We start from the raw sequence: 13,579 nt of genomic DNA on the forward strand, positions 1-13,579 counted from the left end.
TGACTGAGCGTCTGAGCACACACACAGCAGCTTTGGTCTCCCTCTCAACTTGTCTACAAAGAGGTTCTCTGTCTGCCTGGCAATGCCATCTCCTCTCATTGCTGGACAGCCACTGAGTCTGTACAGTTCAGTTCAGTCGCTCAGTCATGTCCGACTCTTTGCAGCCCCATGGACTGCAGCACGCCAGGCCTCCCTGTCCATCACCAAGTCCCGGAGTCTACTCAAACTCGTGTCCATTGAGTCAGAGATGCCATCCAGCCATCTCATCCTCTGTCGTCCCCCTCTTCTCTCGCTTTCAATCTTTCCCAGCATCAGGGTCTTTTCCAATGAGTCAGCTCTTTGCATTAAGTGGCCAAAGTATTGGAGTTTCAGCTTCAGCATCAGTCCTTCCAATGAACACCCAGGACTGATCTCCTTTAGGATGGACTGGTTGGATCTCCTTGCAGTCCAAGGGACTCTCAAGAGTCTTCTTCCACACCACAGTTCAAAAGCATCAATTCTTCAGCACTCAGCTTTCTTTATAGTCCAACTCTCACATCCATACATGGCTACTGAAAAACCATAGCCTTGACTGGACGGACTTTTGTTGGCAAAGTAATGCTTCTGCTTTTTAATATGCTGTTTAGGTTGGTCATAACTTTCCCTCCAAGGAGTAAGCGTCTTTTAATTTCATGGCTGCAATCACCATATGCAATGATTTTGGAGCCCAAAACAATAAAGGCAGCCACTGCTTTCACTGTTTCTCCATCTATTTGCCATGAAGTGATGGGACTGGATGCCATGATCTTTGTTTTCTGATGTTGAGCTTTAAGCCAACTTTTTCACTCTCCTCTTTCACTTTCATCAAGAGGCTCTTTAGTTCTTCTTCGATTTCTGTCATAAGGGTGGTGTCATCTGCATATCTGAGGTTAGTGATATTTCTCTTGGCAATCTTGATTCCAACTTGTGCTTCACCTAACCCAGTGTCTCTCATGATGTACTCTGCATATAAGTTAAATAAGCATGGTGACAATATACAGCCTTGACACACTCCTTTTCCTATTTAGAACCAGTCTGTTGTTCCATATCCAGTTCTAACTGTTGCTTCCTGACCTATGTACAGATTTCTCAAGAGGGAGGTCAGGTGGTCTGGTATTCCCATCTCTTTCAGAATTTTTCAGTTTTTTATGATCCACACAGTCAAAGGCTTTGGCATAGTCAATAAAGGAGAAATAGATGTTTTTCTGGAACTCTCTTGCTTTTTCGATGATCCAGCAGATGTTGGCAATTTGATCTCTGGTTCCTCTGCCTTTTCTAAAACCAGCTTGAACATCTGGAAGTTCACAGTTAATGTATTGCTAAAGCCTGGCTTGGAGAATTTTGAGCATTACTTTACTAGCGTGTGAGATGAGTGCAATTGTGTGGTAGTTTGAGCATTCTTTGGCATTGCCTTTCTTTGGGATTGGAATGAAAACTGACCTTTTTCAGTTTGTGGCCACTGCTGAGTTTTCCAAATTTGCTGGCATATTGAGTGAAGCACTTTCACAGCATCATCTTTTAGGATTTGAAATAGGTCAACTGGAATTCCATCACCTCCACTAGCTTTGTTCATATCATGGTATCCTGTCCCATCACTTCATGGCAAATAGATGGGGAAACAGTGGCTGACTTTATTTTTTTAGGCTCCCAAATGACTGCAGATGATGATTGCAGCCATGAAATAAAAAAACACTTACTCCTTGAAAGGAAAGTTATGACCAACTTAGACAGCATATTAAAAAGCAGAGACATTACTTTGTCAACAAAGGTCCATCTAGTCAAGGCTGTGGCTTTTCCAGTAGTCATGTATGGATCTGAGAGTTGGACAATAAAAAAAGCTGAGCTCCGAAGAACTGATGCTTTTGAACTGTGGTGTTGGAGAAGACTCTTGAGAGTCCCTTGGACTGCAAGGAGATCCAACCAGTCCATCCTAAAGATCAGTCCTGGGTGTTCATTGGAAGGACTGATGCAAAAGCCGAAACTCCAATACTTTGGCCACCTGATGTAAAGAGCTGACTCATTTGAAAAGACTGTGACGCTGGGAAAGATTGAGGGCAGGAGGAGAAGGGGACGACAGAAGATGTGATCGTTGGATGGCATCACCGACTCAACGGACATGAGTTTGGGTGGACTCCGGGAGTTGGTGATGGACCAGGAGGCCTGGAGTGCTGTGGTTCATGGAGTCGCAAAGTCAGATATGACTGAGCAACTGAACTGAACTGAACTGAACTTTCACAGCATTATCTTTTAGGATGATGAATCTGTTACCGTCATTTTATCCTCCCTGACATTGTATTTTTGAGCACTTGTAGAATTATTCTGTATTAAATAGCTGACAGTGGTTAAGCTTAAAGTATGAAAGTTTTCTCTTGATTTGAGGTTTAGGGGTAGTTTTCTTTTCCCCAAAAAAGAAAACTATAGGTGAGTAGTACCTCTGTCAAGTCTCTACAAGCAGGATTCACTAGATTAGTTAGCTGAATTAGGTTCATTTTTTGTTGTTCAGTCCCTAAGTCATGTCCAGCTCCCTGCAACCCTATGGACTGCAGCATACCAGGCATCTCTGTCCTTCACTATCTCCCAGAGTTTGCTCAAACTTATGTCCATCAAGTCGGTGATGCCATCCAACCATCTCATCCTCTGTCGACCCCTTCTCCTCCTGCCTTCAGTCTTTCCCAGCATCAGGGTCTTTTCCTGTGAATCAGCTCTTCGAATCAGGTAGCTGAAGTATAGCAGCTTCAGCTTCAGCTTCAGCATCAGTCCTACCAATGAATATTCAGGGTTGATTTCCTTTAGGATTGACTGGTTTGATCTCCTTGCAGTCCAAGGGCTCTAAAGAGTCTTCTCCAGCACCACAGTTGGAAAAGTGTCAATTCTTTGGTGCTCAGCCTACTTTATGGTCCACTCTCACATCAATACATGAGTACTGGAAAAGCCACCACATCACTTTGTCTATATGGACCTTTGTTGGCAAAGTGATGTCTCTGCTTTTCAATATGCTATCTACGTTTGTCATAGCTTTTCTTCCAAGGAGCAAGTGTCTTAATTTTGTGGCTGCAGTCACCATTTGCATTGATTTTGGATCCCGAGAAAAGGAAATCATTACGTGACTGTATATTTATTCTAAGTAAAGTTATGTCAAGCTTCCGGTGTTATTGAAAATCTGACATGCTAAAATTACAGCCTACTTAGTGTTTTTATTTCTGGACAAATGTTAATCACAACAGATAAGAAAATATTTTACTTATGCCTCTTCTGCATTTTAAGAAATCACTTTCAAGAAAAAAATTAATGTATTATCATGAATAAAATAACATATTTTCTCCAAATAAACCTCTTTAGATCCTACAATCAGCTGCATATTTTGACGTCATGAATGAATAAATAATATAAAGTGTGTTTGTTTGGGTTGTTTGGGGGTTATTTTTGTTTGTTTTTTATTTTAATTTTTTTAGTGAAATTTGAATACAGCAGCACAATAATAAATAATTCAGTTGCTCAGCATTCTTCTTAAATTGAGCTAAATGAGAGGAAAAAAAGTAAAGGGAAGTGAGTTATAACATGTTGTACTTGGCCCATTATTGATTACAAGAGCGATAACACACCAGCACATTTTCTCCGTGAAAGTAATTAAAGCCCTTTGATCTTAGGAACTGGAACGAGCGTGGAGAGAATATGATAAGTTAGAGTACGACGTAACTGTTACCAGGAACCAGATGCAAGAGCAGCTGGATCGCCTCGGTGAAGTCCAGGTACAGAATTAGAATGTGTTTACATTGTTCTAGCTGGCTTTGACTGGTACCGTGCAATCTATCTTGTTGAATTCGCTCACAGCTTCAACATTTGATGCAGGATTAGCTACCTAACATCTGGATTTCAATGCTTTCAGTGATAGGAATCTTACTGTCTCACAAAGAGCCCATCCCTCGTTGTTGAAAAGTTCTTTATTCTGTTGAGCACACAGTGAGCCCCAGGGTGGCCTGTGCTCCTCGCAGTCACTTGCCATTGAAGTAGCAAATTATTTTATCTATTCTACTTTAAATCCCTCTCTTTTATCAAACTGTTTTAGCTCATTATCTTTACTGCTGTATTAATTAGAATAGGGGAAGATGTGGCAACTTAAGTCACTTCAAGAATCCAATTTTGGGAATAGTTAGGGAGCTCAGGTCCAGGTGTTTGTTTTCTCGTCTGTAAGCTGAAAATACTAATAGCCATCTTAAAATATTATCCTGGGGAATGGAGATTATATATGTTTAAAAAAATAATAATAAAAGTCACTTCATACTTGTGACCCTATGTAATTTGTATTGGAATCCCAGTGGACTCAACAGTTCAGTACAATAAATGGATAGTGAGGTTGACATAGAAAGTCTCCTGTCTTCTGTGCATGCTATCCAAAATAGAATCACTAAACCACATGTTGTTTTTAGGCCCTTCAGTGTTGCTAGTGTAGCTGTTGGGCATTTGCAGTGTTGCTAGTAATTTTTAATTATCTAAATTTAAGTAGCCGTGTGTGGTTTTGACTTCTGTTTTGTACACTGAAGTTACTCAATGCAATATTTAAAAAATGGTAAATATCTAAAATATAACCAAGGGATCAGCAAACTTTATCTGTAAAAGGCCAGATATTAAAGAATTTAGGTATTGCAAGTATATACACTCTGCCATAAAATCTTTGGTACTTGGGATTTTTAATAACCCCTTAAGAGTGTAAAGTTAATTTTTAGGCCATAGGCCATAAAAAAGAAGCTGTGAACCAAAGCAGTTTGCAGTCCTGATTAACCTAATAAAAAAGATTCATCACGAAAATTTAGGAAAAGGAAATGACAACCCACTCCAGTATTCTTACGTGTAATATTCTGTGGACAGAGGAGCCTGGCAAGCTATAGTCCATGGGGTCGCAAAGAGCTGGTCACAACTGAGCGACTGAGCACATGAATATTTAATTAGTATAGGACATAAGAGAAGACCTGAATAAATGGAGAGGTATTAATTGTTATACTGTGTTGTTGATGACCTGATTTAACATTATCAGAATGAAAATTCTTCCCATAAGCGTAATTTCTATTCCAACCAAATCTCCAGAAAAGAAAATCACAAAATGGTTCTTTATTTTTAAGGTATAATAAAGACCACAAGTAGTTAGACATTTTGTAAAAAAATGAAAAACTAGGAGGCACATCTTATGAGAAGTAGCATTGTACATACAACCTTAGGCCAGTTACATATGCCTCAGTTTCCACTCAGTAAAATAAAAATAATAATAGTATCTACCCCTGTCGGGTTATTATGATGGTTAAATGTGTTGATTTTTTTTGAAGCACTTAGAATGGAACCAGGCAAATAAAACATATTATAATAATATATAATTGTTTGTTAAATACATAAGTAAACAATGAAAACAACATAGAAAACTTGAAAAATGACATACTAGGAAGAAGTATCTTGAACCTCTAAAAATTCAACAAATTACTTAACTAGAATTGCAGAAAACTTTTTCATTTTGTTTTGGAGAAACAGAAATGCATTAGAAAAATAGACAAAGAACATGAATAGTTTTAATTGGTAGAAAACTTAATAACACAGTTTGCTAACAAGTGTTTGAAAAGTCGGTCAGTGTAACTAGGAACCAGAGAAGTGCAAAATAAAATAAAAATGAGATTTTCATTAAACACCTTTCAGATACACAGAAATATGTATTCTTTTAAATTATTGCAAAAATAATACATATTCTGTATGTGCAATTGTCTGATTTGTGTAGTTTATATTCCCTCTCAAAAGTCTTTATTGGTATTGACATTTCAGGGCTATCATAATCATGGCAATTTTTGTACTTATTTACCTGTGTCTTTTTAAGTTATAGTCCTAAAAATGATATTTACTGTTTTAGTACTTATCAATGAGTCATAGAGTTTTGTTAGAATCTTACCAATATTATCTTATTTTGGCTTCAATTAGGGTATTTAGCCTAAGGTCATGAAATGGGGTGTTAGAGGTAAAAAAAAGTAGATACAACTTTAGGTTAGAATAAAAATGGCAGTAATAAAATGGCAAGCTGAAAATTTGTCCTGAAAATTCTTTTTAACTCTATCAGCCAAACTCTTCAAACTATATTTTGTAATTTGCTGTTTCTTTTTTGGCATGTCTTTCTAAAACTTAGGAAGCTAAAATACTTTCCTTTTTTTTCCCCCTAAAAATGTTTTGTTTAATTTGAGGTTGGTGAGTTTCTGTTCTGTTGTGTTTTTGTGTTGTTTTGTTGGTTTTGGTTTAGGGGAGGTTCCCCATTTTTAGTCCCATCTAGTCAGTATTCCTTCCCGATTGTAAATAATGCAACACAATGCTTATTGAAAAGATGTGAAATAGTGTACCATGTAGGTCTGAAATATTAAATTTTTCTCTTTCTTTCTTTTATCATTGACATTGCAAAACTGAGAAGGACACACAGATTATATTAAATAGTCTCAAACGTAAATCCAGTGTGGTTCTCATTTTTTAGATATGTAATTAGTGGAATTTATCACTGTATCTCATGATTTCTCTCCCTCCCCCTGCCCTCGTGTGTGGTATGTCCATTTTTACGGATAGACCGAATCAGCAGGAATTCAGCGTGCCCAAATTCAGAAAGAACTCTGGAGAATTCAGGATGTCATGGAAGGACTGAGCAAACACAAGCAGCAGAGAGGCACTTCGGAAACAGGTACGTTAGTTTTGTCTTTGATTCCGCACTAATTGACCATATTATTATATCTAAATGGAATGACTTGCAGAATTGGATTTCTCTTGTTATTTTACTGAATTTTTGGCATTAGAAAACAGGTGCTTTGTAATAATGAATTAGTACCCAAGTTTATATGTAATATAGAAAGCAAAATTTCTCCCAGCCACACTCAGACAAAAATAAATCATTGTTTTGTGTCTGTAATTATAAACACACACAATATTTTGGTTTGAGTAGTTTTTTCGCCACCATAGAAAGTGCTGTTTTTCATCGGTATGCTTTTTTCTCCTTAACAACACAGTACAGTAACAGGTGTGTCAGAATACATTGTACAGGTAAACTGTAATTTATCAAGTTCAGTGTTGATGAACAGTGTGTTTTTTTCAGTAGGTTGCTTCCAGGTTGGTGGGTTGGTTGAGTTTTTTTTTTGTTTTTCTTTGATATAATGAACATTACTGTGTGCATGATAAACACACATGCTAGTACTTAATGGATTCTAGAAAATGAGAAATAAGTTTACATTTTTCATTTTGATAGGCACAGCCAAAGTGCTCTCCTAAAAGATTATATCAAATCATACTTAAACCAACTGTATTTGAGAGAACCCATTTGCCCGTACTGTTGTTTAAATTAGATATTTCAGTTTGTATTGTTAATGTAATGAGTTTTAAAATTTATTTTCTTGAATTATGGTGGCTTTATGTGTTAATTTCTACTGTATAGCAATGTATTGGTTTTAAATTCAGAAAACGTTAATAAACGGGGGGTTAGAAACTAAAGCCTTTGTTGAAAATAAGCAAAATGGAATTGTTCCTCTTTTCTATAGATTTAAAAAGGTATGTTTAATGTAAGTAGTTATAGTTTACATTTTTTTTAATAGGTATGATAGGATCAAAGCCTTTCTCAACAGTTAAGTACAAAAATGAGGTAAGTTTGGATTGTTTCTCTAACTATAATTATTTTAATTTATAATTAAAACATGAATTAGAATTTATTCATAACCAAAATGTTTTCTAAATATATCTGTTATTGTCTTAATCTTGAAATTTCACTGGTTCAGTAATTTGGTGCTTTTAACGAGTATGATCTTCTTCCCTTTTTTTAATGCAAAAAAATTTGAATGACCACTTTTCATCTATGTTAGAACTTTAACATTGTCATACTTTTTCTAGTCTAAGTAATTTGAGTATTTATCGTTGTTTGGTGTATTTTTTAAAGTGTATGAGATGACTGATAGATAAGTTGGCTGTGTATCATGCATACCATAAAGAAATTACAACTATAAAGAGATACTGTCAACCTAGTTGAAAGCATCTGTTGTCTTGAATTTTGTATAAAAGTCAACCAAAAAGAAAAATTTTTTTTCTCTTAAATTTACCTAAACAAAATAGAGCAAGATATTTAAAATTAATTCTTCTATTTTTAAAATGAAATACAGTAGTTTCATAAATTTGTTTTGATGTTGAACTTCAGAGTAAAGGTAACCTGTGGTTACCGAAAAAATGAGATGCAACCAAATTTAAAACTCAGTTATTGGCTATCATAAACATTTTTGGTTTTACTTTTTGATATGAGACTCTTGACTTGGCAGTGTCCCTTTAATTTTCTTAAAGTGAATATAAGTTAACTTACCATTGCAAAGAATTTCGATATACTTAATTCAATATGCTTGTCTAAATAAGGTGACTATTCTACAATCTTTAGGAAGAGGAAGTAGTCCCACCTCGTCCTCCACTTCCTCGGTCCTATGACTTTACAGACCAGCCTCCCATAATCCCCCCTCTGCCCAGTGATAGCAGCTCCTTGCTCTGTTATAGCAGGGGCCCAGTCCATCTGCCCGAAGAAAAGAAGATTCACCAAGTTCAAGGATATCCAAGAAATGGATCCCACTGTGTAAGTGGCTGTAATAGCCACAGAGTAATCAATCGTACATGCCCTCATTTGTCCCAACAATTTATTTTTGACTCAATCTTTTCTTTTTATTATTATCACATCACTTTTAGCCAGTACTTTTGTGTTCATATATAACATTATCGTCTGTGTTTTTCCTGTTTTAGTTTTATGTTTCTTATTGTCATTCCCCCCCCCCACAATTTTAATATTTCATAGTTTGTTGCTTTTCATGAATATTTTCATCAAGTGGTTATATTGCATGTGTTTAAGGAGCCATATTTTAAATCTACCATTTCAGGATATTGGAGGCAAAGTGATACCTTTAAATCAGAAAGATGCAAGGAAGAAAAAGATTCTTATCAGGAACGATAAAAAGGTTGGGATGTGGGCAGTTCAGTCTAGGAAAACTGTTAGAGGATTTGGACATTGCCAGGAAGAGACATTACCCATGGAAACTAGAAAAAAGCTTAGAGATGAAGTAAATGTGTTAAATGTAATAAGCAAGAAGAAGAGAACAGGAAAAAAAGAAATAGGGCTAATTGAGTTAATATGATATAATTATTTTCAGACTTTAGTTTTACTGTGATAAAAATGTTCTGATGGCTTTGTCCTTAAGAGGAATATTCTTAATTTTAAAACCAAAAGATATACTGGTTAAAAATCTTTCAAAGCCTTTTTTTTCCTATCCTAATTATAACATATATATTAATTGATTTATATCCAATATAGCTGACTGGGGCTTTTGATTGTTAAGAGTGTAAGGTAAACATTTTTAAAAAGACTTTTACCTTTTTTTTTGTAATTACACATCTTTCTTTCAAGGGTCCAGATTATAGACTCTACAAGAGTGAGCCAGAATTAACAACAGTGGCAGAAGTTGATGAGTCTAATGGAGAAGAAAAATCAGAACCTGCTTCGGAAATAGAAACTTCTGTTAAAGGTTAGCATTTGTGATATGTCTTATCTCCTGTGTCTTTTAGACATTTTAGAAACAAATTCAGTTTACATGCTGACAGAGTACATATATGAGCCCACAACCCCTTATCTGAAACCTGTGGAATCTGACGAGTTTCTGAATTTAGAAGTTTTCAGATATTGGGACAATAATATGACCCATAAACTGTATATTATAAGTCACCTTCTCTGCTAGGAATCTCCTTTTTTAAACACAGTAATATTTTTGGACTATTTATCCTCTGTGGGATAAAAACTAAAAAACTTCATGTCAGTTCAGGTGAGGTTTTATTGAGAAATAAGTTTATGTCAAATTTGTGAAAAACTTTCTATTTCCTAACCTGACACTTTACTTTTTGGTTTTTACTCTTTCAAAATTATATATAAAAGATTAGGAATAAGACAGACATTTATACAATTTTTATAAAAGTAAATTCTATGAAATAATGCTTATTTTTACTGTGTATACTCTGATTATCTTTTAATATTTATTTGGCTGTGCTGAGTCTTAGTTGAAGTATGTGGGATCTAATTCCCTGACCAGGGATCAAACCTGGGCCCCCTGCATTGGGAGCTTGGAGTCTTAGCCACTGGACCACCAAGGAAGTCATCTGATTATTTTTTAATGCTAGTTATTCTTTAAGAAATCAATATTATTTAAAAAAAAGGATAGAGAGGGGGCTATTCAGGAATAAGACAGAAAAAAACAAATATAGTATAGTACTTGAACTTTTTGAGTTGATCATGGTTTAAAAGAAAAGCTCTAAAGACATTCTTTGGAGAATAATGGAAATTGACATAGGTTCTAGATACTGCCTAATGATACTGTGATACTGTGGTTATTTAGGAGATGTAGTAAGTGAATTCTGAAACACTTAGGAGTAAAGTATCTGTGACTTACTTTCAAAAATGTTTCACCAAAAATTTGTTAGAGATAAAACAAATACTCTAGAATGTGGGGTTTTTCAGAAAAGTAATTTCTGATCATCATAACTCCCTAGTCAATTTTTTTAAACCTGCTAGAGGGTCACAAAGTAAATTTTGAACAGTATGAAATGGTAATATTCACATAGCTTTTTCCATAATTGGAATATTTTTCAAGGTTTTCTAATGTCAGTGTTTTTTTTTTTTTCCCATTAGAAAAATAGTGCCATCTTGAAAAGTTAATATATATACATCTTTCTTGTTCAAGTCATATCTTCTCACTGAAAGTCTTTGTTAACTTTCTCTTTTCACAGACAAGTTTAAGTTAGAGTCACAGTCTTAGTCCTTACCATATTGTTGCATGTAGTTATAAATATGCAGGAGTTATCAGACAGCAAACCAAAGTAAATGTTTTTGGTAACTAGATACCCTGGCCAATCCTCCCACAAACAGTGATTATAAAAGCTGGTTCAGGGACTTCGCTCGTGGCCCAGTGGCTCAAACTCCCATGGTCCCGATGCAGGGAGCCCCCGTTCAATCCCTGGTCAGGGAACTAGATCTTACATGCCATAACAAAGAACTTGCATGCCCAAACTGAAAAGGTCCTGCATGCCACAGCAAATCTTCAGATCCCAAGTGCCACAACTAAGAGACTTGGTGCAGCCAGAAAAAAAAAAGCTAGTTCAGGAACTTCCTGGTGGCCCAGTGGCTAAGACTTTGTGCTCCCAATGCAGGGAGCCTGGGTTTGATCCTTGGTCGGGGAACTGGCCCACATGCCGCAACTGAGTTCGCATACCACCACTAAAAGATCCCGCATGCTGCAACTAAGACCCAGCACTTTTATATAAAAGCTGGTTCATATCACTTAAATTTTTTGAGAAGCTTCAACAAGTTGAAGAAAAGTAAAGAAAGGAGGAATGTTCAGGCGGAAAATTACATGAAGGGTGGTTCATTAGTCTGGGCTTCCCTGGTGGCTCAGATAGTAAAGAATCCACCTGCAGTGCAGGAGACCTGGGTTTGAGCCCTGGGTGGGAAGATCACGTGGCTACCCACTCCAGTACTCTTGCCTGGAGAATTCCATGGACAGAGGAGCCTGGAAGGCTAACAGTCCATGCGGTCACAAAGAGTCAGATACATCAGACACATCATTAGTCTACTCAGTCTGCTCTTCTTAAGCACCATGTTCAGGTCCACAACATCAGGGATAAGGGTTTCAGCAGGAATTTTAGGAAGACCACTTCAGTCTATAGCAGGAGGCATCCAGGAAGTTACTAAGTGGAGCATGAAAGCCAGCTTTCACTTTGTGACAGGACAAAGCTCAGAGCATGAACGTATTAGTAGTCTGCTGGGAGACCCAGTCAGCTAAAGTTGGGACCCTCTGAGGGGTATACTCTCAGTGAAAACTGATTAATTTGGTTTCATCAAAATTTAGAACTTTTGCCCATCAGAACAGGAGAAACAATTACCAATACATACACCTGACAAAACCCTTGTATCCAAAATATATAAACAACTCTGGTAAATCAATAATAAACAACCTAGTTCAGGCATATAAGCCTTGGAGAGCTAACAAATAAGGTATACAAATGACCAGTAAGCACATGGAAAAGTTAACAACTTACTGATCATAAAAGAATTGCGGTTTTAAGGCAAATAAAAATCACAGTGCACACCTTCTAAAATGACTGAACTTAAAGGACTGACTGACTACCTACTGTCGGTTAGGATGTGGACCGCACACATTTCTGAGGTGGTCGAATACAGAGCAGTAGTCTGGCAGCTTCTTATAAAGTTAAACATGCACTTATGAAACTTAGGAATCCTATGTATCTACCTAAGAAAAATGCAAACATAATTCCTCACAAAGCCTTATTCAAGGGTCTTTAAAGCAAGCTTTAATTCGTAGTAGACAAAAACTGGAAGCAGTCACGTAATCTGTCAAGAGAGTATGGATAAACAGATTTTAACACTATTCAGCAAAAAACTCATAGATATACTTACTCATAAAAACTGTACTGTTTGAAATATGTTCTCTCAAAGTTTTTCCTCTTTTAAAATTTGGGTTTTGTTTTTTTTTTTAAGTGTAATCCTAAAAATTTAAAAAATGTTAAAAATTTTAAAAAGTATAATAGGCTCTCATCTGAATAAATTGTCTGAAGTATACAGATCAATTACAGTGTAATTTATTTGTACCACATGACTTAAAGTAGAGCTCTTAAAAATGGACCACAGTTGTAAAGCAATTATCCTTCAATTGAAAAAAAAAATGGACCATTGACTGGCACAACAGAAAAGTCTTTTATTTGCTTTATAAAATTACTTGTAACATAGCAGTCCAGCTCTTCACATTCTCAAATATACAATTCTAATAAACACACAGTTTCATAATATTTTAGCTTGATTCAGCTGCACATTGTTTTGTTCTTAACCTACAGGGGCTGTGAATGGTTGACCACTATCTGGTTTTAGTGGGAAAAATAAGATTTCATTTTTCTGTTGATACTTATTTCATGTAACATTAGTGAGCCCCGAGAGAGTGATTTTTTTTTTTTTTTTCAACAAACCATCAAGATTTGATTAATTCCTTCTTTTACTTGTGTCCTCCATGGACAATAGTGCGCATCTTCTTCTTAAACAAGACAACTATGATACAAGTGAATACATTTTCTGTTAACTGACCACTAGCTTTTACTGTTATGTTAATGATTTGTGTGTGCAGCTGTGTGTTGTTTTCTAATTATAAAAGTAGTATGTACTCATTCTAGAGATTTTCAGAAATGCAAAAGAAAAGTTAACTTCAATTACCTGTAGTTAACTTTTCTTAACATTGTTAGTAGATTCTTGATTGAGTTAGTGCAGTGTGATTGAAAGAGATCAAATGAAAATGAAGGACATTTAGGTAAATGACTACCTTCTGACAATAACTTTGCCCATCTGTGTGAGAGGATTAGATTAAGGTACTTTCAGCCTCTGAAAATAATTGTAAATATTTCATGAAGAAGGAGAGCAACAACGGGAAAAGCAGAAACCCCAGCCATGATGCTGCTGAGCTGTATGGATATGAAGAAGTTCATT

General features: G+C 36.0%; 1 protein-coding gene across 7 annotated transcripts in view; it reads left to right on the top strand.

Annotated features, from left to right (window-relative positions):
• PLEKHA5 (pleckstrin homology domain containing A5) overlaps positions 1–13,579 on the top strand; it is a 252,442-nt gene that overhangs the window by 220,109 nt on the left and 18,754 nt on the right. For 6 of the 7 annotated variants that reach the window (XM_043440558.1, XM_043440559.1, XM_043440560.1 and 3 more), the window contains 4 exons: positions 3,666–3,767; positions 6,601–6,712; positions 7,614–7,660; positions 9,449–9,566. In XM_043440558.1, coding sequence (XP_043296493.1) covers positions 3,666–3,767; positions 6,601–6,712; positions 7,614–7,660; positions 9,449–9,566 — 379 coding nt within the window. Of the gene's footprint in view, positions 1–3,665; positions 3,768–6,600; positions 6,713–7,613; positions 7,661–8,437; positions 8,627–9,448; positions 9,567–13,579 lie in introns of all 7 variants that reach the window. The other variant, XM_043440565.1, reaches the window with a different exon arrangement.

The sequence above is a fragment of the Cervus canadensis genome, chromosome 21 (assembly GCF_019320065.1).
Source record: "Cervus canadensis isolate Bull #8, Minnesota chromosome 21, ASM1932006v1, whole genome shotgun sequence".
Lineage (NCBI taxonomy): Eukaryota > Metazoa > Chordata > Mammalia > Artiodactyla > Cervidae > Cervus > Cervus canadensis.